This window comes from Diprion similis, chromosome 8, assembly GCF_021155765.1.
Source record: "Diprion similis isolate iyDipSimi1 chromosome 8, iyDipSimi1.1, whole genome shotgun sequence".
In the NCBI taxonomy this organism is placed as follows: Eukaryota; Metazoa; Arthropoda; class Insecta; order Hymenoptera; family Diprionidae; genus Diprion; species Diprion similis.
Genome location: NC_060112.1, coordinates 23853933 through 23878275, shown reverse-complemented (window position 1 = coordinate 23878275; position 24343 = coordinate 23853933). Strand labels below are relative to the sequence as shown.

Below are 24343 nucleotides of genomic sequence, written 5' to 3'. Positions count from 1 at the left end.
TCAAGATCGACTTTTAAGTCATGACTTTCGACTTTTTTTCAATTAAATTCAATATCTTGATACGCTTTGATTATTTGCTCAGCGAACCTGGCTCGTTATGTTGACCGAATTCTTCAGTCAACGCTCGTTATTACTGATCTTCACATTTCTAAATGGCAAATTTGTTGTAAATTTACTCAAAGGCTTATCAAATGCTGCAGCATATTATTTTATGAAATTGTTTCAATCTCAATTTCAGTCGCGGGTTTCCTATCGATGAAATTGACTCTCCGCAAAAAATTTTTGTATTCGTAATCATGCTCAAGAGGTTAACCGTCATTGTTGAGAAACCGCGTTCATAAAAACGCGCCGCTCTTTTTCCTGCAACCGTAATACACACGCAAAATCACTACTGCCCACGGAAACGGTTATGTTTTGCGGGTTGCGCTTGTTCAGGCAGACCGCAAGCAGTGATTTATAAAAACGAGCATTTAAAACCTTACGTTCAGAGTCATAATGCCGATCATATGATTCGATTTTTTTTACGTAATACACTCTTAATCTGAGAAACTTAATCTCACAAGTTTCAAAAGTCTAACTTTCTTCGTGCTTATTTCATTATTTTTCTACCAAAAGCGTACAGTACCTAGCTTTAATTGTTATCAAACTATCTGCTAAACAAATTGTGCAGCCAAAATAAGTATGAGGGTTTATCAGTCATGAGACAAAATATATGAACAAGTAAAGATTTATCTTTGATGAAATTGAAGTAACAGTACGTATATTTAAATACTTTTTTTATGCACTCGTTGCCCCTTGCTGAAGGTTTTAACTCTGAATATTTGTGATTGCGGGATGACGAATTATAAATAGTAATTCTTATATAATTTGCTTTTCGCTTCAGTGAGTCGATCACTGAAATATATACTCATAGGAATCAGGAAGTTAGCAATGACAAAAATTGTATTGCCATTGCTCAATATATTCGATGATATCTAATTCAATTGAACACATATACTAAACTGCGTTATTATATATATTATTCTTGTTAAGATGTAATTAACGGATAGAGTTTGAATGTAGAATTATAAAAATATATCACGTGCGTAATGGTATAAGGACGTATGCGCCATCAAGGCGAATCTGACGATTAATGGACAAATAATTTTCTTTGTTCTTTTGCGGAATTCGCTGCAACCACACAAAACGCTTACCTACGCTAAAATTAGTCGAAAAAAATTAATAAAGCTAAAGGGCCTTATGTTTGGTGGATACACCCTTCCAGCACCAAAATATGTTTTCAATTATCACATTTATAAGTGGTATAAAGTCGCACCACCATTTTTATTTTCTTAATCTTCGAAACATAAAGATTTATCGATTTCGGAAAAAAGTTTTTGAATGGCTCATTTTCTTAAATTATACTCTCTCAAAAAGTGGTATTTTATAATAACTATTTACCACCTACAAGTACTGTAAGAAATATTTAAAAGTCTTTTTATTTGTTACATGTTGCATTTGTTTACATATCAAATAATTACCAGAAGCGCCATATTTTTAGGTGTTAAAATTGGAATAGCTCTGGATATATAAAAGGCGAACGCGCGCTAGCTTGGCTCAGTCGATATTGAAGCGTATACCGCTCCATCCAGTTACTTATAAAAATGCAGTCTCTCAGTACAGTCATTATCTTCGGTAGAATTCTTCTGCCATTCGTTACACTTGCCTCCCCAGATGCACTGTAAGTGAAAGCTGTTAATAACTTCACATTTACTTTTCTAGTATTAAAGATAAAATAAATCTTTTAGTATTGTCTATGTGATCATTTTATAAAATCATCGAGCTTGTGATGGTCACAGCATGATCGAGAAACCAGTTCGAAATATATGTTAACGTGTGTACGAAGGTCGTCACTGTCATGCGAAAACATTCTCGATACATTTCACCCGTAGGTGTATATCTTGCTCATGTGTTGAGCAGTCCGAAAAATATAATATGTTTGGTACTGTTTTAAACTTCTGTTTTACATGGTCGAGAAAATGCAATTGTAATTTCATTATTGGCTGACATGTCTTTTCTGCGTTAATTAACTAGATGATACCGTTCGAAGAGATATGAACGTGTATGTGAATGTTTAATATTAACACAATTTGTAATTTAGTGTAAGCGGATGATTACTGAATATGTACCGAAAAAATGTAGATACATTTGAGGCTTTTCTCATTTTAAGAACGATATAAAAAATAACAAAGAAAGATAATAAATCACAATTTCTCTATCAAAAAATTGTGGCCATACCTTGTAGTTATATTTTAAACGCAATGAAGCAACAGTGTGGAAGGTAAACGTATAGCTTACATAAAAAATGAGACAACGTACGAAGAACAGTAACCATACAATTATATATGACCGTGAATAAGCATAACGGCATTTTCTGGCAATGGAGGGATTCATTTTGCTATGTGGGTGACATGAAATGAATTTTTATAAATTTTCAGGGAAAAATACCTTCGCAATTGAATTTCTCAAGATTAATTCTTTAATGTACGCACTGATCTAAAAAATATATTAAATTCGTGTAGGTATAACTGTTAATTGTTTAAAATGTAACTGTGAACAAAACGTAAATTTCTTTTCGACTAGTTAGTTCAGACTCACCTGTTGGATCCAAACGCAGAATAGAACTTTGCTGTAAATTTTAGGGAACCATAATGTGGTGTACGTATGTCGCAATGCACAAAACATACAACCCAACTGATATTTCTGAAACCCTGGAAATTTTAGTAGCTCATTATAAATACGTTTCCAATTTCGATACATAGATCAAAACCAAGGGATCGGGAATGCGTTCAAATTCCAAAAGTAGTTACAGTGGAACAGGTCACTGAACCAGTACAGCATGCAGAAGGGCCTCACTGGTCTCATCAACACCAAACATTGTACTTTGTCGATATTCATGTACAGAGGATTTATCATCTAAACACAGTAACAGGAAAATTGACATTCGCTTATATAGGTATTTTTCATCAATCTTTTGCATTCTCCCACCTACAAGGTTCGGCTTGATAAATATACCAATTGCTATCATTTTTATGTTACGATTTTTCAATCAGCCAATGGTCCAGTCGGATTCGTAATTCCCGTTGAAACTTCGTCCAACCAATTTATAGCAGGATCTGGAACGGATCTATTGTTTGTTAAATGGGATTCCGAAACCAATTCTTACAATCCTCAGACTGAACTTCTGTGCACCGTCGATCGTGATCGCAATGGAACTCGTTTCAATGATGCAAAATGCGACTCACATGGACGGCTTTGGGCTGGTGATTATACATATAATAATCAACGCATTTATCATAGACAATTAATTCTCTTTCAAAGAACACCACAAAGACTAATTCTTTTCTACATACCCAAAATCTCTACACCATTTCCTGGAATTAATAGTTTTAAAGGACCCTATTTATTCTTTTCATAAAAAGGAACCATGGGAGCAGAAAATGCATCTGGTGATATCGTTCCTGATCAAGCATCGTTGTATCGGATATCGTCTGACTTAGTTCCTGATAGAGTAATCGTACCAGTGAGCATTAGTAACGGTCTAGCATGGAACCATGCAAACAACAAGTTTTATTACATTGATTCCCCTACGCAGCAAATTGCCGCTTATGACTTCGATGCTAACACAGGAATCATTTGTAAGTAATTACGACATTTCCGACATGTGATGTACGAAATATCAAGATCGGGATCATGATTGAAAAATCTTTTTCAGCAAACAAACGGATCGCATTCGATCTAGATGAACATAATATCAGTGGTCTCCCTGATGGCATGACCATCGATACTAACGACAATCTTTGGATAGCAGTATACGGTGGAAAACATGTGAGTAGATACCGCGGTAAAATAAAATATGTACTCGATATTCGCCTTCAACTTAACTTTGAATTGTATACATAGATACTTAACGTCGATCCAGTTGAAGGCAGATTGCTTCGAGCCATTGAAATTCCAGCTGACAGAGTGACGAGTCTAATGTTTGGTGGTCCTTCGTTGGATATCTTATATGTGACGACTTCTCGGTACGGCTTAACAGATGCTGAAATTGAAGCTCAGCCAAGGGCTGGGTGTGTTTTTGCAGTAAAAGGTTTGGGAGTCAAGGGTTATCCAGCAAACACATTCACCCGATATGGAACAATCTCTTAAATTAATTATGAACTCATTACTGATCATACCATATATTACTCCCATGAAAGTTTCGCAGACGTGACATTTTTTATACAACAGGTAACTGTGAAAATATATACATCTATACACATACGTCTATCCTATGGATGTGTTGGTTTATATCAATTTTCCGTGAGGCAGACCTGTATTCAAAACTACTGACTCTTTTTTATATATTTTCATATTTCTATGATAGAAAGGTAATAGCTGTATAAGGATCAACAAAAAGTTGAAGAACCTTTCAATCTATAAAGCAATTCCAATTACAATGTATGAGTATGTCATGGATGTAATAATAAATGATTCGCTCTGAGGCGTTTTTTTTACCTTCATTTAATATCAAATAAAATATAATTTAATTCATAATAATCAAGATACAAATTTTCTTCTTTTACCTACACTTTCAACAGAGGAAAATATTATTATCACATTTAAAAGGTTTCTGGTCTCTCACAATTAAGATATGCTCTTTTCAGCAGCATGATATATGTATCTAGTTTTATGAAATTATTATCAATATTTTTACAAACAGATTATTCATTTAATCATATTCATTCGCGGATAATTGTGACTTTATATGCGAAGGTAGTTATAATCTATTGAGAAATATAACTTTAGTTAATTGCGAGAGTTCCCATACTCAGAAATCTTGAGCTTTAGTTAATAACATACGTGTACCAATGCAAGACAGTATAAGTATTCATTTGCAATTCGTAATTAGTTTGGGAAATGTAGTGTAACATAATAACATATAATACGTACATACTAATATAGACGGAAAAAAATACAATAACGTTGGTTGGCTCCCTCGAATGCAGCGTCAAATTATAAAATCATCTGTTCGTGATTACTTCAACAGTCAAATTGTGAAAATATAATGGCGCGATTCCGCCTGATTCAACTACATATGGTGGCATACGAAAGTGAACTGATTGATAATGTAACACACAACGCAGCTTACTCTATTGTCGTACTTCGCTAGTTGGCAGTTATTTTTCGTGTAATAATACTGGATAAAAAAAATATTATTCTAATCATCCAAAGTGATTATTTCGACACCGTCTTTTTTCAACTTTTCTGATTTTTTCAAAGTACTACTGGATGTATTCATAGGTTTTCCTCTACTGAGTTCGTATACAGACATGTTATCAGAAACGGGAGGCCTGAGTGAATCGGAAGGGATGATTTTTTGTTGAGTAACACTAAGCGACGATGGTAGTCCTATTGAAAAATCCATATTGGACTTGGGCTGGTTTTTGTGCTGTGGAATTATTTCCAGATGGGAATGTTGTTGGAGTTGTGACAGTACGGACATCGCTTCTACGGATTGCGATTGACAGATTGGGTTGGATAGAGTACTAGCTACGTCTGTTACTGCTGATTTAGATTTATTAGATGTTTTTCTGTACCCAGTTCCCTTTGAGCTCGCCCCCTTTGATCCGGATAGTGGAGGCAATTGGCTAAGTGAAATGCCAGTCAATTCTGCAGAAAGATAAGGCGCTTGAGACATAGATGAGATGTTGGGTATACTGTTTATCAATTCCTGGTAGCTGCTAGAAATTGATGGAAGTTTTTTTGCTGTTTTCTGCTTCTTGGGTGGACAAACTACGTTAGCAGATAGGTGGGCCTGTTGATGTTGTTTCTTAGACAGTAATTTATGCTGCAAAGACGTGCCAGAACCTTGAGATGGCAAGTTCATCTGAATCGGAGGCTTCATTGCCATGGATGAGCTCATTCCAGAATGTGCAGCCTGGGGTAGAGAAGACGGACTTGTTGAGCTGGCGCTCTTTAAAACTGGTGAATGCGACAATGAGCTTTTATGAGCAGGTTGAGGCTCGGTCAAGGTTTTGGAAACTCGAATTTGGGGAGCAGTCATTTGCTTTGGTGGTAAGGATTTAACTTGTTGAATTACGGAAGGTTTTAACAGCGATACTTGTGTTGATGTTTTCGGAGGCTGTACGGTTTGAGACTTTGAAGTATGAACTGACAATGGATCGTTGCCGGAGCTGCTTTTAGAGGATTTAGCAGAGGATTTGTGAGTGGATGAAGTGTTAACAGGAGTTATTGAAATATTAGGCTTTTCCTTGGTCGTTGTGGTCGTTGTGGTTGTTGTTGTTGCTTTGGGGGTAGCTTGATGATAAATTGGAGTAGTTCTGGATATAGACGATGTCGCATTACTCAAATTTAGATACTGTTGCATCGTAAGATTTCCCAAATTATTGAGATTTCCTAGATTGCCCAGACTTCCCAGGTTTGCCAAACTCCCCAAGTGACCTACGTGACCCAAGCTACCTGCAGAATTAGCACTACTACTTGCAGTACTCATTGTGGTGACATTACTGATGTTTGGTACAGTACTTGAAATGGGATTCAAACCACTAGCCATACTAGTCATGGTGGATAAACTGTTCTGATACTGCCTGATAACTTCTTGATACCCTCCGATTCCGCCTACTTGATTCAGATAATTCAAAGTAGCCAATGTAGTTGGGTCAATCATGTTACTACTCATATTAGCCAGCATAGCAGTTAGAACATTCGTATCCATTAGTGGATTCATAAAATATGAACTCAGAAGCCCAGGGTTGCTGTGTTGACCAAGGTAGTTTCCAAAACCGCTTTTTGCATTGAATTGGTTAAACATGTTTGCATTTTGTTGCATCGCTTGGTGATATTTGTTGATATTTGGTGGTCGTCCTCTTGGACGACCGGAACTACTTGATGAGGTTTTGTGAGTCTTACGACTCTGCGAATACTGCGTGAAAGTTGCGGTAACTGGCAGTTGAGAAACGGTGACCTAAAATCGAAGAATTCAGTAATGGATACAATAAGTTATAATTATTCACAATGACAAGTTAAGTAGGCTTAAAGTTTAGTAAAAAAAAATCACAGAACGAGAATCAAACTTACAGGACTTGGGCTAGCGATAGTGACAGCCACAGTTTGGGTGTTAACGATTGGAACACTAGTAGGCACTGCAGTTTTATTCAAAGCTATTTGTTGTTGACACCATTTAGTTGCTATGTCCAGAACATTTCCTTCGAGATTCTAGAAGAAGGTTTTTTTTTTTATTGCACCTTTTATAATTTGCCAATTTATCGCAAACTAAATAAAATCTCACCCTATTCCCAATGTATGATTTATAAGTATCCGTCAAGAGATCGGCAACGTTCTTCACATCCGTATTCGTGAAATGCTTCTGTACACATTGATATGTTTTGTAAACATCGAGAAGTACTTGTATTCTAGAATCGTTTTTCCATGAGGACGTGGTTTCAGCACCAGTAGGAGGGCCCATTGATGAAACTCTTGTGCGTAGTGATTGTAAGCATAATGTCATGGCTTGATCCGACAGTTGTTCTCTTTCAGAGTCTCTTAAATATTTCCTAAAAATATTCACACGTCATTTTATTAACTGTGCGCGACTTAGAAACATGTCTCAATGCCTTAAAAATAAGAAAATTATTATAATTAAATCATACAACGGAAAGTGTTTCATACTTATCATAATCAGGTTTTTTAGATAACTGCGATCCCAGTTCCATGAGCATATCACTGTCATTAGTTTCTTTCAGAACTTGCATAAGAAGTGTAGTGCACTTGGACATGTGTGAAGCAAAGCTGCCACCTCTGTCAACTTCCTCGACAGGAATTCGCCACACACCCTATACACATCATTTTCTTAATGAGAACTTGATTCTATAAAATTAATGGCAGTATGTACTTACATTAAAAAAATTTGAACTTTTCCTTTCATAGAAAAGACCTTGAAATGATTTTCCTGGATAGAATTGGCAATTGTATGTTCCCAGCAGTAGATCTTTGCATTTTGTAATATCTTTAGTTTTATTATTAAAAAAGAAGTGCGCCAGACGATAAAAAGACTTGTAATGTTGTGGGAAACGCAGTATGCATTGCTCCAGACCTGCTAGGCAATAGGCCGTTAAAGTACCAACTTCTTCATCCGTTAAAAATTCTTCTGAAAAAAAGAAGTTCATATCAGTGAATGAAAGTTAATCTGTTCAATGATTAAAATAAAAGTTAACCTTGCACAAGTTATAAAAAATTAATATTATGAGCAAACACTAATCGGAAGGAACGTGAAAAACATTTCCGACCTTTTTGTTCGATGCTTTTCTTTTTCTTTTCGGCATCACTGTCAGAGTCGCTGTCACTATCACTGGATGTATCACTATCGGAGCTATCGTCACTGCTGCTCGAATCATCGCTGCTGCTTGAACTTGAGTTATTAGTTTCAGTTGTAGTTGTAGTCTGAGTGGTAGTTGTGCTTTCCTGCGATCCTCTGCGGCTGAAAGCCACATCATCTTTGATTACTTCAACCGGTAATTTTTTCTTCTCTTCTTGTCTCAGTTTGATTTCTTTGGCCTGTTAGGTAGAAAACATGGCTGAATAAGGTGTTTGCAAAAGCATAGTACAATGTGATTGAGATTATGCAGCAGAAGCCTCAAACATTTTTGTAACGCTACTACCAATATTAACACTATCTAATAGATTAATGAATTTTTTGAAATACCGTTGCAGTAACTGGAACTCGGTGTAATTGAAAAGAAGAACAAAAACGTGGATGGCGTGTGTTTAATTAGTTTATTAAAATGACTACATACTGTGGAATCGTCATTCTGTAGCCACCTTCCCTCAGACTTTCTGATATCTTCGTCATCAGGAGATGATTGTTGGGTTTCTTCTTGGCTTATTTCCATTGCTTGTTTCATTAGTACATCCATCAAATCCTGAATATTTTCTGCCTTTACTACATTATCACCCTGTTCTCCCATTGACTTTGATGAGTCAGCCTTTGCCTGTGTACAGTCTTTGTCAAACCTTTCCATAGCATTTAGTTTACGCTTCTCAGATTTCAAGTCCTCATTTTCATCGCTAGAAGTTAACGTAACGACATCTTCCTCTGAAGTCTCTTGAGAATGAGTAATTTCGCAAACTTTTGTTATCAAGTCATCTATCAATGCAACCACGTCTTGCATTAATTGTAAATGCGAGATATTATTTAATTTTACTCGTTTTGTAGAATCGTTTGTGTCTTCTCTAGAGCGTTTCTTAGTTTGATCGTGCAGCTTACAAGGTACTAGTCTGTCTTTGGATTTATCAATAATCTCAATTTCTTCGATACTATTCGAACGCTGTTCCAATGTTGTGATGTGTCGAGGATACTCGATGATTTTCCTTGTGTCCTTAGAAATAATTCTACTATCAGAATCTGACCCATCTTCTTCCCCTTTCTTGAGATTGCTTTTTGACTGATACCTCATAAAGGCACTATTTGCACAGCTCTTTAAGTACTGTTGGAACAATAGTCCCAGAGATTTTTTCAAAGGTTTTCCCTCATGCTGCTCAAGATATTTTAATATACTCGCATGTACTCTATAGTAAACTTCTAATGCTTCAACAGAAAGGTTGTGAGGGTTGCTGTAATTGATTTTTCTAGGGTAGCTTGCGTTGTTTTCGTACAAAAATAAACTGGCCTGAAACAATGATACACCGAAAATGGATAAATCGAAATAAAAAATCAACCAACTAGTATTATGTTCATTTCAACAAATACTGTATCAATCAATTCGTATATCCTTACCAACCTTATGATAATTTTCTAAAAATACAGGAGGATCTTCATTTTTCTTCTCGGCAATCTTTCCAAGGATATAGTAAGTCAACCATCTGTCGTCCTGCAACCCTGCAGATTCATTCAACAGCCTATTCGCCGATAAGAAACAATGAGCAGCAAGTTCAAGCATCATATCTTTTCTGGTTTCCAATATCTCAAACTTTTCCATACTCAACTTGTGAGCTTCTTGTTTAAGAACTCGAGAACAGAAGGAGTGAACCATGTACACAAAATTTCCATATTCGATCCAGGTAACTGAGTGTCCAGGAGTTAATTCACTTGCTCGCTGATAACTATATTGAGCAATCTTAGCTTTGTCCAAAAAGCTATTTTCATTCCTAATAAAATATACGATAATCATCAGTCACTTAGAAAATGTTGTATTTGCAAAAGTTTCTGATTCCAACACAGTATTTTTTCAATTTTTAAAACATATGAAGATAATTTCTGTAAAGGTGTACTCACTTAAGGGTCTGGCAACTGTTTAATCTGATTTGCAGCTGTGTACCAGTAGCCATGGCAAGACCAGCCCATGAATTAAATCTTAGAGGATGTAGACATAAGTCCAATAAATAGTATCGAATACCATGCGACCAATCACTCGACTTGAAATAGTAGTCTCCCAGTAAATAATAGATCGAGGATATCTGATATGGCAAAGATTTTGGGACAGTAGGCATTTTTTCTCTGTCTCTCCTTATGTATGCCAACATGTCATCGGCTATTAGGGCTGGATCGCTCTCTGGTGGAACTAAGCGTGTTATTTTTTTGAAAAGACTCTCCATTTCTGAGGTAATTGACAATACTTTGTAGTCATCTATAGCAGGTAATACATCAAGCTTATAAAAGTCGTATAATTGTTGAGCAGTTTCCCAGGTCAATTTCATTTGCGGGACTCCATGCTCCTCCAAATATTTTGCTTTAGATTTATTAGTTTTACTCGGATAGGCATACAAGCAGTAAAGAACTTGCTCAACATATTTCGTTAGTTTATGTCTAACGGGATTTAGTTGAGGCGTTTTTAACTTTGGTATAGTGACGTTCATAACGAACAACAATAGCTTTGCTTCATTGATGCAGCACCAAGAACGTCGTCCGAGGAATTCATGAGCCGTGAATAAGAGCATCAATGAAGCAGGAATGTCTTCTTCTTCATCATCAGAGTCCGAGTTGTTAAAATTATGCGATTTATTTTTTTGCTGTACTTTTGGTTTAGCCCGTTCTTTATCTTCCTCACTAATTTTATGTAAGAAAGCAGTCAAATCAATTTTAAGTGAACAAAAGAAATCTATTACAATTTTTTACTTACTGTTGCAGAATATGATGCAACAGAATCCAGGGCAATACTGTTTCCAGAGGCATTTCAATAGCATTTTCCGGTACATCCAGCTGGTAGCAAACAATATGAACCAAATTTTGTACTAATCTCGTAAGACGCGACGCAGGCAGATATCGTACTGTAAAAATCAACCAAAACAATATGCAAAAATAGAATTTTTAGGGCTTGAGTTTTGAATCACAAATTCAAATTTTCAACTTAGACTTACCTACAAACGTACTGACTTCGGAAACACAAGCCTCGAGTCTTGTGAGACAATTTAATACAGCTGTTGTCCACTTTTTTTGTTCTATTTCATCAGTGGTGTTTAAATAATTGCGCCATGCCTCATTCAGACATGCTTCTGACCAAATGTAACAATCCTGCAAACATAAGCCCCTTAGTTGAGAAATCCTAGCCAAGAAAGTAACGATAAATTAAAATATTATTCAGAGATGTCCAAGAGGTTTCAAGTACATTTTCTTCAGAACTCAGAAGCTTGTTGAATAAACAATTATCATGTTCTTTTCATACCTCATATTGTTCTAGCTGCCACAAGCTATCGAGTAGCATCGAAAGTTGCTCAGCTCGATCAATAACTTCATCATTATTGACCATCAACTTGTTCTGTTGTTTAGCAAATTTGAACGTATCTTGCAAAATGCTAGCTAGTTCGAAGTACTTTTTCTCTTCATGCAGGTATTGAATTTCTCGCAGTTTTTTGCCTCTATGAAACAAATAATTCGGTTGGAATATTATTAGCTACTAATGTGTTCAGAAAAAAAAGGGTCCAATTGAAAATCAAAAGAAAAGTCATATATTGCAGGATGTCAACAAATTTATAACAAACGCATAAATTAATAACGAAAAACACAACGTTACTTGATGATAAAACATCAACCAAATAATAATTATTCTTAAATCGTGATATTTTCTTAATAATGTTATAACAACTTATGGATAGTTTTACAGAGGAACTGAAAATTAACAATATTTGGATTGTAATACTTTGGGTACAACAATTACCTTTGTACTGAAATCAGCATTTTTTCAACAGATTTAATGCTTATGTACGAATTATGTTTGCAGTTTGGAAGTTTTAGAAACATATTGTCGCCTTTGCCTTGTAATTCTTTGAGATGACATAATAGCTGAAATTACAATAAACGGATCGGATATTATATTAAGTTCGTTGAGCTCGTCTATTAATCATGTACTCAAATATAACAACGCGGTGCAACAAATCTCCCTGCAAACAAATTAAGCATCTTACCGATTCTAAGCTTTCAATCACGATATCAGTGTCCCCTTGGCACAAAAATAAGTTAGCTTTTAACCAGAGGACTCTGAAGAAGAATAACACATACTGCTCATTGAACAAATCATCTCGAACACTCGTAAATATTATTTGACCCAACTCTTCGGATGGCAGCCCAGTGCCCATTTTATCAACACTGCAACATAAGTTGACTGATAAGTTTTTGTATCTCAAAAAGTTACTATCAAATAACGTACAAAAACTTACGTTGAACTAGGCAAAATTCCTGGTTTATTATTCAGCCATCTATCTGTGTGCAATTCTCCGAACAAAAGTGTCATCTCGGCATCGAGTTTTAAAATATTATCATCCGCATCATCATTGAAGGGTGAAGGATGCGGAATGTGCTGCCTATCAACAAAACAAATAGGCAAAGCAATTGGAAATCATTTTTCAATTTTGAAATAACATGTCTGTTTACTTTTTGATATTGAATAATTGAACTAAATCATTTTCAAAAAATTTCCTTCAAGGAAACTAAAAAATACTTCGAAATACGCAAGCTTTTTAAATAATGCTCTTACCTGGTAAATTCATATGTTTCCAAGTATACTTCAGGCAATCCTTTGGGCCAGACATGATTCCATTTTGTACACAAAAATTCAGTAAACTTAGCCACAATAATCATTAGATTACTTTTTTCGGTATGTTCAGCGATGAATGCTGCCACATCATCTTTTTCCTTGTCCGTACCAAAGTACAGCTCTTGATTCTCACTAGAAAAAATTGATTGCTCACTGTTTGATCTCAGTCCACAACTGTATTTTTATGGATCATAAACTTATGTTTTCCAAATTATCTATTTACTTTAATAAGGTAATATTTACTTAGATATAGGACTGCCAGGTTTCGAGCTATCTGAACTCTTGGAACCTTCCGTAGTATTGCTCCCATTTTCACGACATGCAAATAGTCTGTACAAATCCATTGTATCCATTGAATCCTCCATAGATTTCAACGGATTCTCTTTTCTGAGGCGCACAGTGTCTGGTCTGCATATTGAAAGCTATATGTTAATCTCTAAAGTGTTCATAGTTTTGTTTGTCTCGCTTTTTTTTCTTTTAAATATCAATATACTGCACTAAGGTCAATATTTCTAGCACTATGTTACATATAAGCTGCAACATGTTTATCAATTTGCTACTCCTTTACTTTGAAAAGGTTAGAATCTTTAATAACATAAATAAAAATACGTACAATAAACTACTGGGAAATATTCTTTTAAGTGATTCTTCTAACTGAACATCATCTCGCTCCGCCTCACGTCGATTTGAACTTCGAACTCGTGCCGACCTCCTCATACTTCCACTGCTCCAAGCCCATTGTTCCAAAAAGCAGAGTGAACTTCTACGTCGCTTCTTCACCTTTCTACCTTCTTCTTTGCCATCTGTTTTTTCGCTAGATTTATCTTCAGCTTTCGACGGTTTGTCAGAAGACTTGTCCGTAGCTGCACCGTCTGACTTATGACTGAGTTTCTCATCCAACTTTTCATTGTGTGGTTCTTTTTCGCTGGACTTATCTTCCGAACTGACAACTTGCTCTGTACATTTACCAGTTGGCAATTTTTCTAAATCAGTCTCAGTCTCCAAGGTAATCTGATTCGACTTTTTATTAACAATTGGTTCTTCCAGTTGCAGGTCTTCCGGGTCCAATATCTTTAAAGGATCTTCATCTTCTATTATTTGGATATCACTAGAAGATGACTTCCTCTCATCTTCCAGATCGACCTCCATATCAGTATCAATGTTATCTTTAAGGTCAGAAATCGGAGAATCATTTTTTCTGTCAAAATTGTCAGCGTCGTTTTGAATATCATTTTCATTATCTAATGCTTCAATTTCATCTCCATCTTCTTCGACAAGCATAATGGTTTTATCTTCAAAAATTTGATTGTGCATTTCTTCGATCCTAACAAAATTTGTGACGTTTTCAGCATTTTGTTGTTTCTCAGTCCCTCCAGGTTCCGTATTGATGCAGTTTTCACCTGTGGTATTTCCATCATCTTTCGTTGCGTCTACCTGGTGTATGTGGAGCTTAATATGGCTGACAAAGTTATAATTATTGTCTGTAATGTGCGAATGCATGCTTATTAAGCTTTCTCCCAGATTGAGCCATGTTAACTCAGCTATGGGTTTGTTCAAGACCAAATCTGGAAGCGGCTTGAGGCTAAATTCCGGTCTACAAGCTTCAGCCCATTTCTCAGCCAGGTCTCTAGCCTCTGCCAATAATTGATCTCCAATAACGCGATCATATTCTGTGTCTAATGACGGGTCCAATTCCCAATCACTATTGTAAACCTTGTAGCATTCTCCGAAGCTAGGAATATCTTTGAAAATTTTATCTCTGAAGGCCAGTCCTTTAATGTAACTGGAATCTCTCTCCAAAGCCATTGAAATGTATAAAAGACAATTCATATAATCAGGAACTGCATACAAGACAGTTATTATGCTATCTAGACTTGGCCAATGATTAGGATTGCACTTTAAACCATATTTAAAAGATGAACAGGCTAATTCAAGGTTGTAAGTCTTCGTAGCCAAAGTCCCCAGTTTGTACCAGAGCATCACATCTGTATCATCGAGATTTGTAGCTTCCCAATAATTGTCTATCGCGTCTTCATAATTCCCGATTTGTGCCTGTATTGCACCGATGTTTTTAAAACAAGAATATTTCAGGGACAGCATTGGCCGTGGTCTGCCATCGGGTATCTGGGGCTTCTCGACTTGATCTAATAGCTCGGTGTCAAGAAGATCTTTCAGGAGCGTCAAGGCATCTTCGTTCCTATTCTGTCGAAGTAGGTCCAAGGCTTTATTGTACTCCGTGAGCGCGATTTGTTCCTGTCATTTTTATCATTTTGATAGGTTAGGTTACGTTCCAGAGGTTAAAATCAGGTATAAATGAAATTACATGCTACGGTTTACCTGAGCTTCTTTGGTTATCGTCGGTACATCATCGTCTTCGCTCTCCTCGCTTGTATCTTCGTTCAATGCGGATATTTTAATCATTTTTTTTATATCATTACTATCTTCTTCTGCAATTCTGTGGTTTTCGTACCTCCATAAACAAATCACCGGGTGCCAAAAAGTCCAAAACTCGAATCAACCTTTCATATTAGAAGTGCATCCTGATTGGTCTGTGTCAAGATAATCCGCAGATAAACTGCAGTTAGCCTGCAGTCATCTACAACCAGCGAGATTCCGATTTAAGGGGTGAGATTGTAACAACTTTAAAATTTTTTTATCAACAGTCGTTTACAGTTCATGGATAGAATTTTATTAATCTGTGATTTATTAATTTTACGCCAGAAGATTATTTCACATGGGAAAATATTTTCATTATTCAATTGAGGGTTTAATTTTACCAAACCTTATTCTTAACATTGTTACTTTTTCTAACGGACACCCTGTACATATAAGTGGAAAAGAAAAATAAAACTTATTGCTCATGAATATGATATTTAGAAAATAAATCAGTCTGAATCGCAATATTCTTGTAGATTTATGATAAATATTTGGCAATGAAAAAAAAATTAATTTCGAAACGTTGAAATATATGCTGAGGCAGACAGAAATTTGAAAAATGCATGGCTCACACTAATGCGACCGCAATGGAATATAAAACCATCTTTACGTATTTTATTATCGTCATTGAACACGACTGAGTGTAAATAATGTTATCAATTATTGGCAGGAAAAAAGTAATACATACCTGTGTTAGTTGACAATCACATCGGTAATAATAAAGATATAAAATCGTCTCGTTTTGTACTTAGATAATTAGTTGATAAAATTATCTAGGAATTAGAATAGATTTTACAATTAAAACAACGACAATAGCACCTTTGACACCAGTTATCTTGTTTGAATTGAACAACAGGATAAAATATAATGTCTTTTTAAGCTGAGACATGAAATACTGTTGCCTGGTATAACGTCGTGCATGAGTTTTACTATAACTAAATGTGTAATTTAACAAAAAAAAGAAAACTTTTTTATATAACACGTTGGCCGTATGACTCACTGCAGAATACACAAATACTTCAATAAAGAGAGTTTCGAGCTGAGGAAATGTACATATTATGGGGTAAGATAACTTTCAAAAACAGTTAAACTCCTATAGATTAAACAGAAAAATGTGTCTTCATCACCAGTAGCTCATATCTTTTACTTCTTGACCTATGATTTTAGATGTAACTACAGTAGGGCTGATTATTAGTACATACTTATGTCAACTTGAATTCACCCAAACGTACGAGTGAATTAAATGATGTATTATAAAACATATATATTTGATATAATATATTACTAACACATATGACAAGCTTGCTCCGCAGGTATAATTTTCACAATTGTACAAAATGATTAATTAGAGTGTAGCTATTCATACCTTGTTATGACGAAAGATTGAAGAAAACAGAAACTTTGAATGGAAAACAGAGGTAGATCGAGCCAGAACTGTTTGCAAAGATTATTTATAAGTTATTATCAATTTGGAATAATCAAGAATAATATATTATTATAGGAATATACATTGTCGAATAGTATTTAAGCATCAATCATCTTTAGAATTATCACTTACTGTGAGGTATGGTCGGTTCGTTCAACACGGCTGATTGATTGAATTAAACACATTCTAAATATACTCGTCAAAAATTCGAAGTTCCTCTTTGGCTGTGGCATAGACCTTTTATAAATGTGTATCAATACCGTCTAGAAAATGATGTTTTTATTGTATCATATCAGTGAGAAATGATTATGAAACGGCTATTACAAAATTTGTACAAATTTCAAGTTAAATACCGTTTAATACTATGAATACTTAATCCATCAATAAGATACTGTGTGACTTTTTATACTTCATTAATGAACTGGTATAACGTGTACTAATCAACAGTATGAACAAATCTCTAGGATGACGATATCGTTGCAAAAAAATCAAATTGAGCTCTATTTCATTTACTGATCGAAAGGTGAGCAGCAGACTTTGAAGCCTTATACCTCTCATTCCTCTGTAATCAAAACAAACACCAGTGTCACAAGAAGAGTTAGTGAGCCAAGATACATTGGACACAACAATGACTCGTATTACTGTAGTTCGTTTACTTTGAACTTTGAACTTTGCAGTAGGTACTCAACCAGGAAATAAAGGAAATGGAACACAAAATTTATCAGTCCTGATCATTGACTGCAATTCACATTGAATCAGCCTACCCCATAACCCATATTTGTGATTCTCATTGTTAGTATGTTGGAGCCACATCCTAATTTTGGTACGTTTCGAAATTGCTTCTCAACTGTGTCTGATATAAATTGTATCTATAACCTAATGCTTTTTTTTAATCAATTGACAGACGCTGAATTGAAAGACCATTACTGGGCAGCGTCATTTCTTCTACCGTTTGGCTCGATTTTTGTCCTCGCTATCGTGGTTCTACTAATGGTAAGATTATTCAATCTTCAAGGATTTCACACTAATTTTAACCTTGAAGTGAACAATTCGCGATGTATGTTAAAAGAAAACAAATTGTTGGAAATATCTTAGGAAGTTAAATTCTTGTAATAAGAAAATGTTTTAGAGACCCTAGATAATCTTGTTTACTAGTATCGATTCATAAGTAAACAATGCAAATTAACCTATTGGTTATTTTTTGTAGGTATTATTTAAAAGATGTCCACACATAATAGGCGGAGTTGCTGCAGGGCTACTTGCCACGATTGTTGTATTCGTAATTATCATGTCCTTCTATAATACACCTATTTACTCTTAAAAATGTAAAAAAGGAAAACGTGTTTACCTACATTTTCTAGAGTTTGCGACTTCTGCTTTTTTACTTGTGAAATTTGGTGCTGATTTATCAATCATGATTGTTATCCTACAATGTTCCGAAAATATATTTACCGTTAAACCACTCGACTGTTTATTTTCATCTGTATCATATCTTCTGAAACTCGGATGACTGTTTCGATGTAGTAGTCTAAGGTTTCTTTCAATTCTTCGTAGCTCTGAAATGAAAAGTAAAAGCTTACTGTCAGAAACAAAAATATACTTCAGCTCTACCAGCACCTGTGATAAAGTAACTCTACGATAATAGAAAAAGATCGAAAAAACCCGTTGAAGGCGGAAAAAATTATTTTTGTAAATATCATCCAATAAAATTGTTTCCTACCTCTATATACATGGGATCTGTTTTGCTAGCATGTTCAAGTTCTAGTAGAAGCAATTCTAATGTGTTCAACGGAAGCCACACAGCAGGCGACGTAGCTACCAGTGGCGTTGCCAAACCAAAAAACTCTTTCCCTCTACCCATAACTGCACCAATATATTCAATGGCTATTGCATTTGCTTCTAAAAGTCGACCAGAATTTAAGATAAGTCTCAGAAGTTCAGCCGCGTTGCGTTCCTAAAAATAAAAATACAAAATATCAACTTAATTTGCTATTGATATAGTTAGATCCATTTTCTCCGCAGTCTATCACTGCGTGAAGAATAATACTTAATGAGTAAAAATGCTTTGAGAGAGACATTACTTTGTAAGAAGACATTAGCCACTGCGGTAGAAAAGCACCATGATGCAGTAGATTTTTCGTAACAGCTTTGTGCAATTCGCTGCTATTATCCCGTTCATGTTTCAATGTAAGATGCTCCAATAATCTCCAAGCAATATTTGTGACATTTGAATCTGATACACCTCTATCTGTGAAAAATATACGCATTCGTTGAAATTTTTCGACCTTATACATTCAATGTATAATTCTATGCATAGAAAGAGATAGTGAAAATTAGCAAATCAATTAATTTTAACTTGCCAAAAATTTCATTATGTATTAGCCAATCCCAAGCATTAACATCTTCTTGAAAGCTCAGAGTTACACATTGTGAGGCCAAATTTTCAAGTACGGAAGATTTCTTTAAACTAAATCGGTCACACAAGTGTAAAGCGGTCGTGTACAAACCAACATTGGATAAAATTGCAACAAGTTCGGACGGCCCTATGAAATTGTAGAAGAAAAATGAATCAAATATTCTACTGTTGATTATTCATTGATTATGCACAAAGGTAATCGATTAAATACATTTAAAAAAAAAACTCACCAGCACGCGCGATTGTTTGTATCTCTGGACTTAATTTGGCTAACTTTAATCTTGCTGTAACGATGTAATACTCATCTTTGATCTCTTTCAGTTCTAAAACTTCTACTTGTTTCTTCACTTTATAATGCAAAACTTCCCTGCCATCTATACTCCGTTTTTTTACGGGATCAGGTTCCTCCGATTGACTTTGATTAGCCACAGGGCGCACAATCCACCTATATTTTTCCTTTACAAGATGCAGCGCATTGATACAAGCCAACAAACACCGAGACTGTTTTAGTATAATTGCAGGGGAGTGGGATTCTTGTCCTAGCCTCATGCCTTGTTCGTACATGACTGAAGCAGCTAAAAAAATAAGTATGGATTACGAAATAAAATGGTGCACAAAGCAGAGTGAGAATATATTTTTCACTTGATAAAAATGGGTCGCACCTTTTCGCATATTCCCCTTATTTATATGGAAGCTATAGAGAAAATTGTAATAATTATTTTCCATAAGATCCATACTCCGTGCCCTGCCTTCGACGATTCTTTCCAGATTTTCGTACATCTCGACATAAGGAAATGTAACTAATTCCAATAATTTTTTCCTCTCAAATAATGTTGCTACTAGCTGCCTCAAGCAGTCAACTCTTCGGGAAGGATCTGGGTTAGAATTAAGCCAATGATATGCTTCTGTATGATGTCCAAGATTCAGATGTTGTCTGAATATGATTGAATGAAGCGTGGGCAAATTTGGATTGTCATCGTCAGCTACTGTTATTGCAGTTTCCGCCAGCTCTATTATACAATCTGCGGCCATATGATGTTCAAACAGCTGGATGACTTTCAAGAAGTAATTAACTCGCATGCTACTTTCGGACACTATACAGGAATCTAGTAAGGTACTAGCCAAAAATGTGTCAGTTAAAATGCCGTTGCACGCTCGAAGGAATTGGTCGCAGGCCTTGCGCGTTTCACCCATTTCAAGCAAGGACACTGCCATGATAAATTTGCGAGAGGCACTGTTCCACTCGCACCAAGTACTTAATAGTCTAACGTACTCTTGAACAAGCAAATGCTGACAGCTTGATAAAAGCCATTCCGGAAAAATAAAATTTCCTGATATTGGCCAACTGTTTTGACAAGTCAAGGAGTAAAAAACTGAATTGATTCATTGGATTTCGTTAATATATCACATGTTTCTTAGAGTAAGATTAGTAGTTATTTTCCTAGAAAACTCTGTTGTAAGGATACACGAATTGAGCCATTAGAGTAACATGCGTTAGCATACTTTCATGCCATGGTATAAGTCCACATGTGTCAGTTATCGTATGAGCCATCAAAGTGTGGGCATGCTTTGCACCTCCACTATGTATAAACAGTTCCAAAAGAGACAATGATCTCTGTTGTCTCTGAACAATATTTACTCCAGAATCTGAAAGCTTTAAAAGGCTTAGATGCTGCATACTGGTATCTCTGAAATTCAAAGTGAGATATATTAATTTCACACATGGTTTCATAAATGCCAGGTATGAATGGATTGGATCATATAGCATGGGAGAGATTGAGTTTTGAACAAACGAAAAAAACCATATTCTTAGTCTGTTATTGTCGAATATAAACATTTGTAGGGAAAAATTTGCACTTACAGCAAAGTTTGAGTTGGTGTAGAACTGGCTGTTGATTCACAAATCCACATAACGGCATAATACGCCTGTGTTAGAACAACCGTTCTAGGTGCCAGTGAAGAATTTATAGAGTGTAAAGATCTTGGATCAAATGCTTCAGGCCGCTTTAAAACTAATTGTTGTAGGATCAGCAAATTTCTACAGATTGAAAATCTGAGCTGAGTGATTTGCAATACGCTTTCAGTTATGGCTGAAATTCCTAACTGGCTGCTGAACAAGTGACTGACATTGAGGAGGATTCGAGAGGCTTCCTGCACCTCATCCAGCTGCAATTTACTTGGCTGACCAAGATCGTAAGTCAGTGCTTCTACCAGCATAGCCATTGCTTGTGAAACGTCATTGATGCTCTCTATTTTACGATTCAATTCCGATTGAAAATCGTAATCGGATAACTGGAATAAAATAGGTGGCTTGGGTGACGTTATTTTTAACTACTTCACGAAGTCTCAATTCTCGTTAAGTAAACTCCGTTGAAGATTACTTGGTATACATAATAAAAAAAAATGGGCTTTAGGTTGTATTACAAAAGTTTAAATAGAACTACTCACAGGGTCTTCTGCCTCTAGTACTTGTTTGGTTAACAACTCTTCAATAATAATGTCTGGACTGCGTAAATGATATAGTTCGCGTTCAATTCCATTTTTCAAATCCTCGGTCAATTGATCGTCGAGCAAAACTAGTGCAGACATCAATGTGATTAAATTTTGACAAGTATCTTCATCTTGGGACAAGACTGGTGTAGTACTGAATCTTTGCACATATGATTTGTCATTGCACAGCATCAAATGTTCAAGCGCCTCCATTGGTCGTAACAGGGAAAATGCTGATTTTTTCAGCAAAACTGCCCCATATACATTTGGTAGTAACAACAACCCAACAGGTTTTGTACCGTTGGCATAGTACTGAATTACACAGGAATAGAATTTTGACCAGCAGCGATTGGCTATCTCTAAGTAATCATCATCTGAAAGCTCGTAATCCATTACTTCTGCTTGAATTTCAGCCTCTACGGCCATACACACACGTTCCTTCAGAACTGCGGGAGACAGTGACACGTCTGTTATAATATTAGAGCGTCGATAAATGCTCAAGGCGCGAGTTATGTCCGCTAACGGAAATTGACCAGGATGAAAAATATAGCCAATGTATGACTGCCTTGGATCTGTTCCAGGATCACTCACTATGTAATCTCTGTCTGGCGGTTGCACTAGTACTGCAGTTTCCCATTCGGAATTTACTTGTGCACCATTCAACGGCAGCCTTGCATGTGTCACGGCTACTGTGTCCATGTCTGTCGTTCGCCACACTGCCCACAGTCGAGTTGATGTGAAGGAGAAATCAACCAAATGTTGCTGTGTATCAACAATTAGAGTTTTGTATTTAAATTTGAGTAATAAATTTGCAAAAATAAAAAATTCAATGATAGCTTTTAAAATGGATCGCGAAATTTTCCAGTCCAGCAAAACTGCAAATTTGCAAAAATGATTGTATACTTACATCTGGTGCAAATAAAGTACAAATCCTAACAAATTTGAACAGTCCAGCATCCTGTAGTGGTTTAAGAATGCTAAACTCGCATCCAGTCCCAAATTTTAAAAATGTTCCCAAATAAAGTTCGTTGTCATTGGCTCCAACAGTTTTTTTCAAAATGTGTCCTTGTACCCCCTGCAAAGGGACTCTACTGTCCATGGCAATATCTGCCACTGCCACACACTGAGCTTTACTGCAGGCCCACATCCTGACATTTCCTTCCCGGCATAGAGCAAAAAGGTACATTTCATGACCATACGAATGTAGAGCAAGCGACATTGGAATGTGTCCTTCGGAATTGCGGCCTCGAAAAGCAGTCGCAATGCCGGACAGAAATCTGGGAACAATTGAATCCTGTTTCAATTCAGTTGTGTGAGTAAGCCCAGTCATTGTATCAAGACGGATTAATAAAATATTTCCAGTGCTGTATGCGAGTGCAAATAATGCTTCTTCTTGAGGTAAAGTCAGCCACGAAGCTGCTGCATGTGGCACTGGTGTGTCTAGAATGAAGAAACATTTCAAATTAATATTTTCAAGCATTATAACACTGATGAGTGCAAAAATCAGCTTACTTGTTGTCCCTGTGTTTGCATTAACAATATTTTTCGATGCATCGTTAAGGATTGATGGAACACTAAGATCCGGGTGAGAGCCCAATACATGTTCCTGCAAGGGATATCAGAATGAATATAAAGCTGAATATTTCAAGCGATCAGAAAATGAAGATTCAAATTAGGTGTGTAACTAAATATTGATCCTACCTGTCGATGTATTTTATCTGGATGTGGAAAAGTGAGTTTGTGGACACTGGATACAGTGACGACTAATATCACAACAGAGTTAACTGTCTCATGTATAGAAATTCCATCCAAGATTGGCCTGTCGGTAAATTTGTATCTTACTTTACAGTTGGCAAGATTTACGTCTAGGCTGTGCTCGACAAGTTCGAGAACGTCGTGGGATATGCGCCAGTAGATGAAACGATTTCTTGTAAAATGCTTAGTGCTGTCTTTGTAAGAGTATCCACCCGCTCTCTCAGGGACTTTTATATCTTGTAAAGTACTTTGACTACCACCTGTAAAAAGCAGAGAGTTACCGAAGAGTGTGAAATCACAAACAAAAATTAATGGTTGTGACAGTTATGCAGTACGGATTTTTATTGAATGCAATAATACTCATTGTCAAAGCATCAACAATAGTCATGGGGTATAGTGTTTGTTGAGACCAAAAACATAAAAGGAAAAATACGTGTCCGTATAAAATAGGTGATAGACGGGGTGTTTGAATATCACACACGTATTATCAAGCGTAATTATTAATCAGTTAATACAAGGAATCCGAAAAATAATTCTTCATCGGAACTTTGTGCGATAGAGGTTAGGTCATCTTACCGGCATTTATTACGATTTCTTTCCACTTCTCCGGTAATGTTTGATCGGGTATAACTTCCCTATAACCAAGAGGGAACTCCATGTTGTTAGTTATTACAATTTTCTTTCAGATATTGACCATATTAAACTATAATATTTGAAAAACCGTTAGCACATTCTTCGAGCGCTAAAAGGACG

The 24343-nt window shown here is 36.0% G+C and overlaps 4 protein-coding genes across 4 annotated transcripts; 2 read left to right on the top strand and 2 right to left on the bottom strand.

Annotated features, from left to right (window-relative positions):
• Positions 1–1529: 1529 nt before the first annotated feature.
• Positions 1530–4422, top strand: LOC124409297 (regucalcin-like). The gene is made up of 6 exons (XM_046886831.1): positions 1530–1720; positions 2802–2995; positions 3093–3302; positions 3462–3677; positions 3755–3867; positions 3943–4422. The coding sequence occupies exons 1-6, from the start codon at positions 1644–1646 to the stop codon at positions 4186–4188; spliced, it is 1056 nt and encodes a 351-aa protein (XP_046742787.1). The 5' UTR covers positions 1530–1643; the 3' UTR covers positions 4189–4422.
• A 209-nt stretch (positions 4423–4631) lies between these two features.
• LOC124409290 (calcineurin-binding protein cabin-1-like) lies at positions 4632–16829 on the bottom strand. Its single transcript, XM_046886823.1, has 20 exons — positions 16706–16829; positions 15405–15663; positions 13681–15320; positions 13311–13475; positions 13008–13199; positions 12691–12834; positions 12439–12619; positions 12192–12316; positions 11700–11892; positions 11395–11548; positions 11157–11304; positions 10313–11083; positions 9819–10185; positions 8835–9707; positions 8328–8595; positions 7938–8188; positions 7711–7874; positions 7331–7595; positions 7120–7257; positions 4632–7006 (listed from the first exon to the last, which is right to left on the bottom strand). Exons 2-20 carry the CDS (start codon positions 15486–15488, stop codon positions 5240–5242), a joined length of 7890 nt encoding a protein of 2629 aa, XP_046742779.1. The 5' UTR covers positions 15489–15663; positions 16706–16829; the 3' UTR covers positions 4632–5239.
• Positions 16830–17633: 804 nt separating this feature from the next.
• On the top strand, positions 17634–18277 carry LOC124409300. Its single transcript, XM_046886835.1, has 3 exons — positions 17634–17752; positions 17834–17922; positions 18137–18277. Exons 1-3 carry the CDS (start codon positions 17728–17730, stop codon positions 18248–18250), a joined length of 228 nt encoding a protein of 75 aa, XP_046742791.1. The 5' UTR covers positions 17634–17727; the 3' UTR covers positions 18251–18277.
• A 105-nt stretch (positions 18278–18382) lies between these two features.
• LOC124409291 (nuclear pore complex protein Nup160 homolog) lies at positions 18383–24263 on the bottom strand. Its single transcript, XM_046886824.1, has 13 exons — positions 24167–24263; positions 23537–23850; positions 23348–23441; positions 22743–23275; positions 21794–22597; positions 21207–21637; positions 20812–21033; positions 20008–20690; positions 19576–19920; positions 19290–19472; positions 19011–19177; positions 18650–18883; positions 18383–18485 (listed from the first exon to the last, which is right to left on the bottom strand). Exons 1-13 carry the CDS (start codon positions 24246–24248, stop codon positions 18384–18386), a joined length of 4194 nt encoding a protein of 1397 aa, XP_046742780.1. The 5' UTR covers positions 24249–24263; the 3' UTR covers position 18383.
• Positions 24264–24343: the final 80 nt, after the last annotated feature.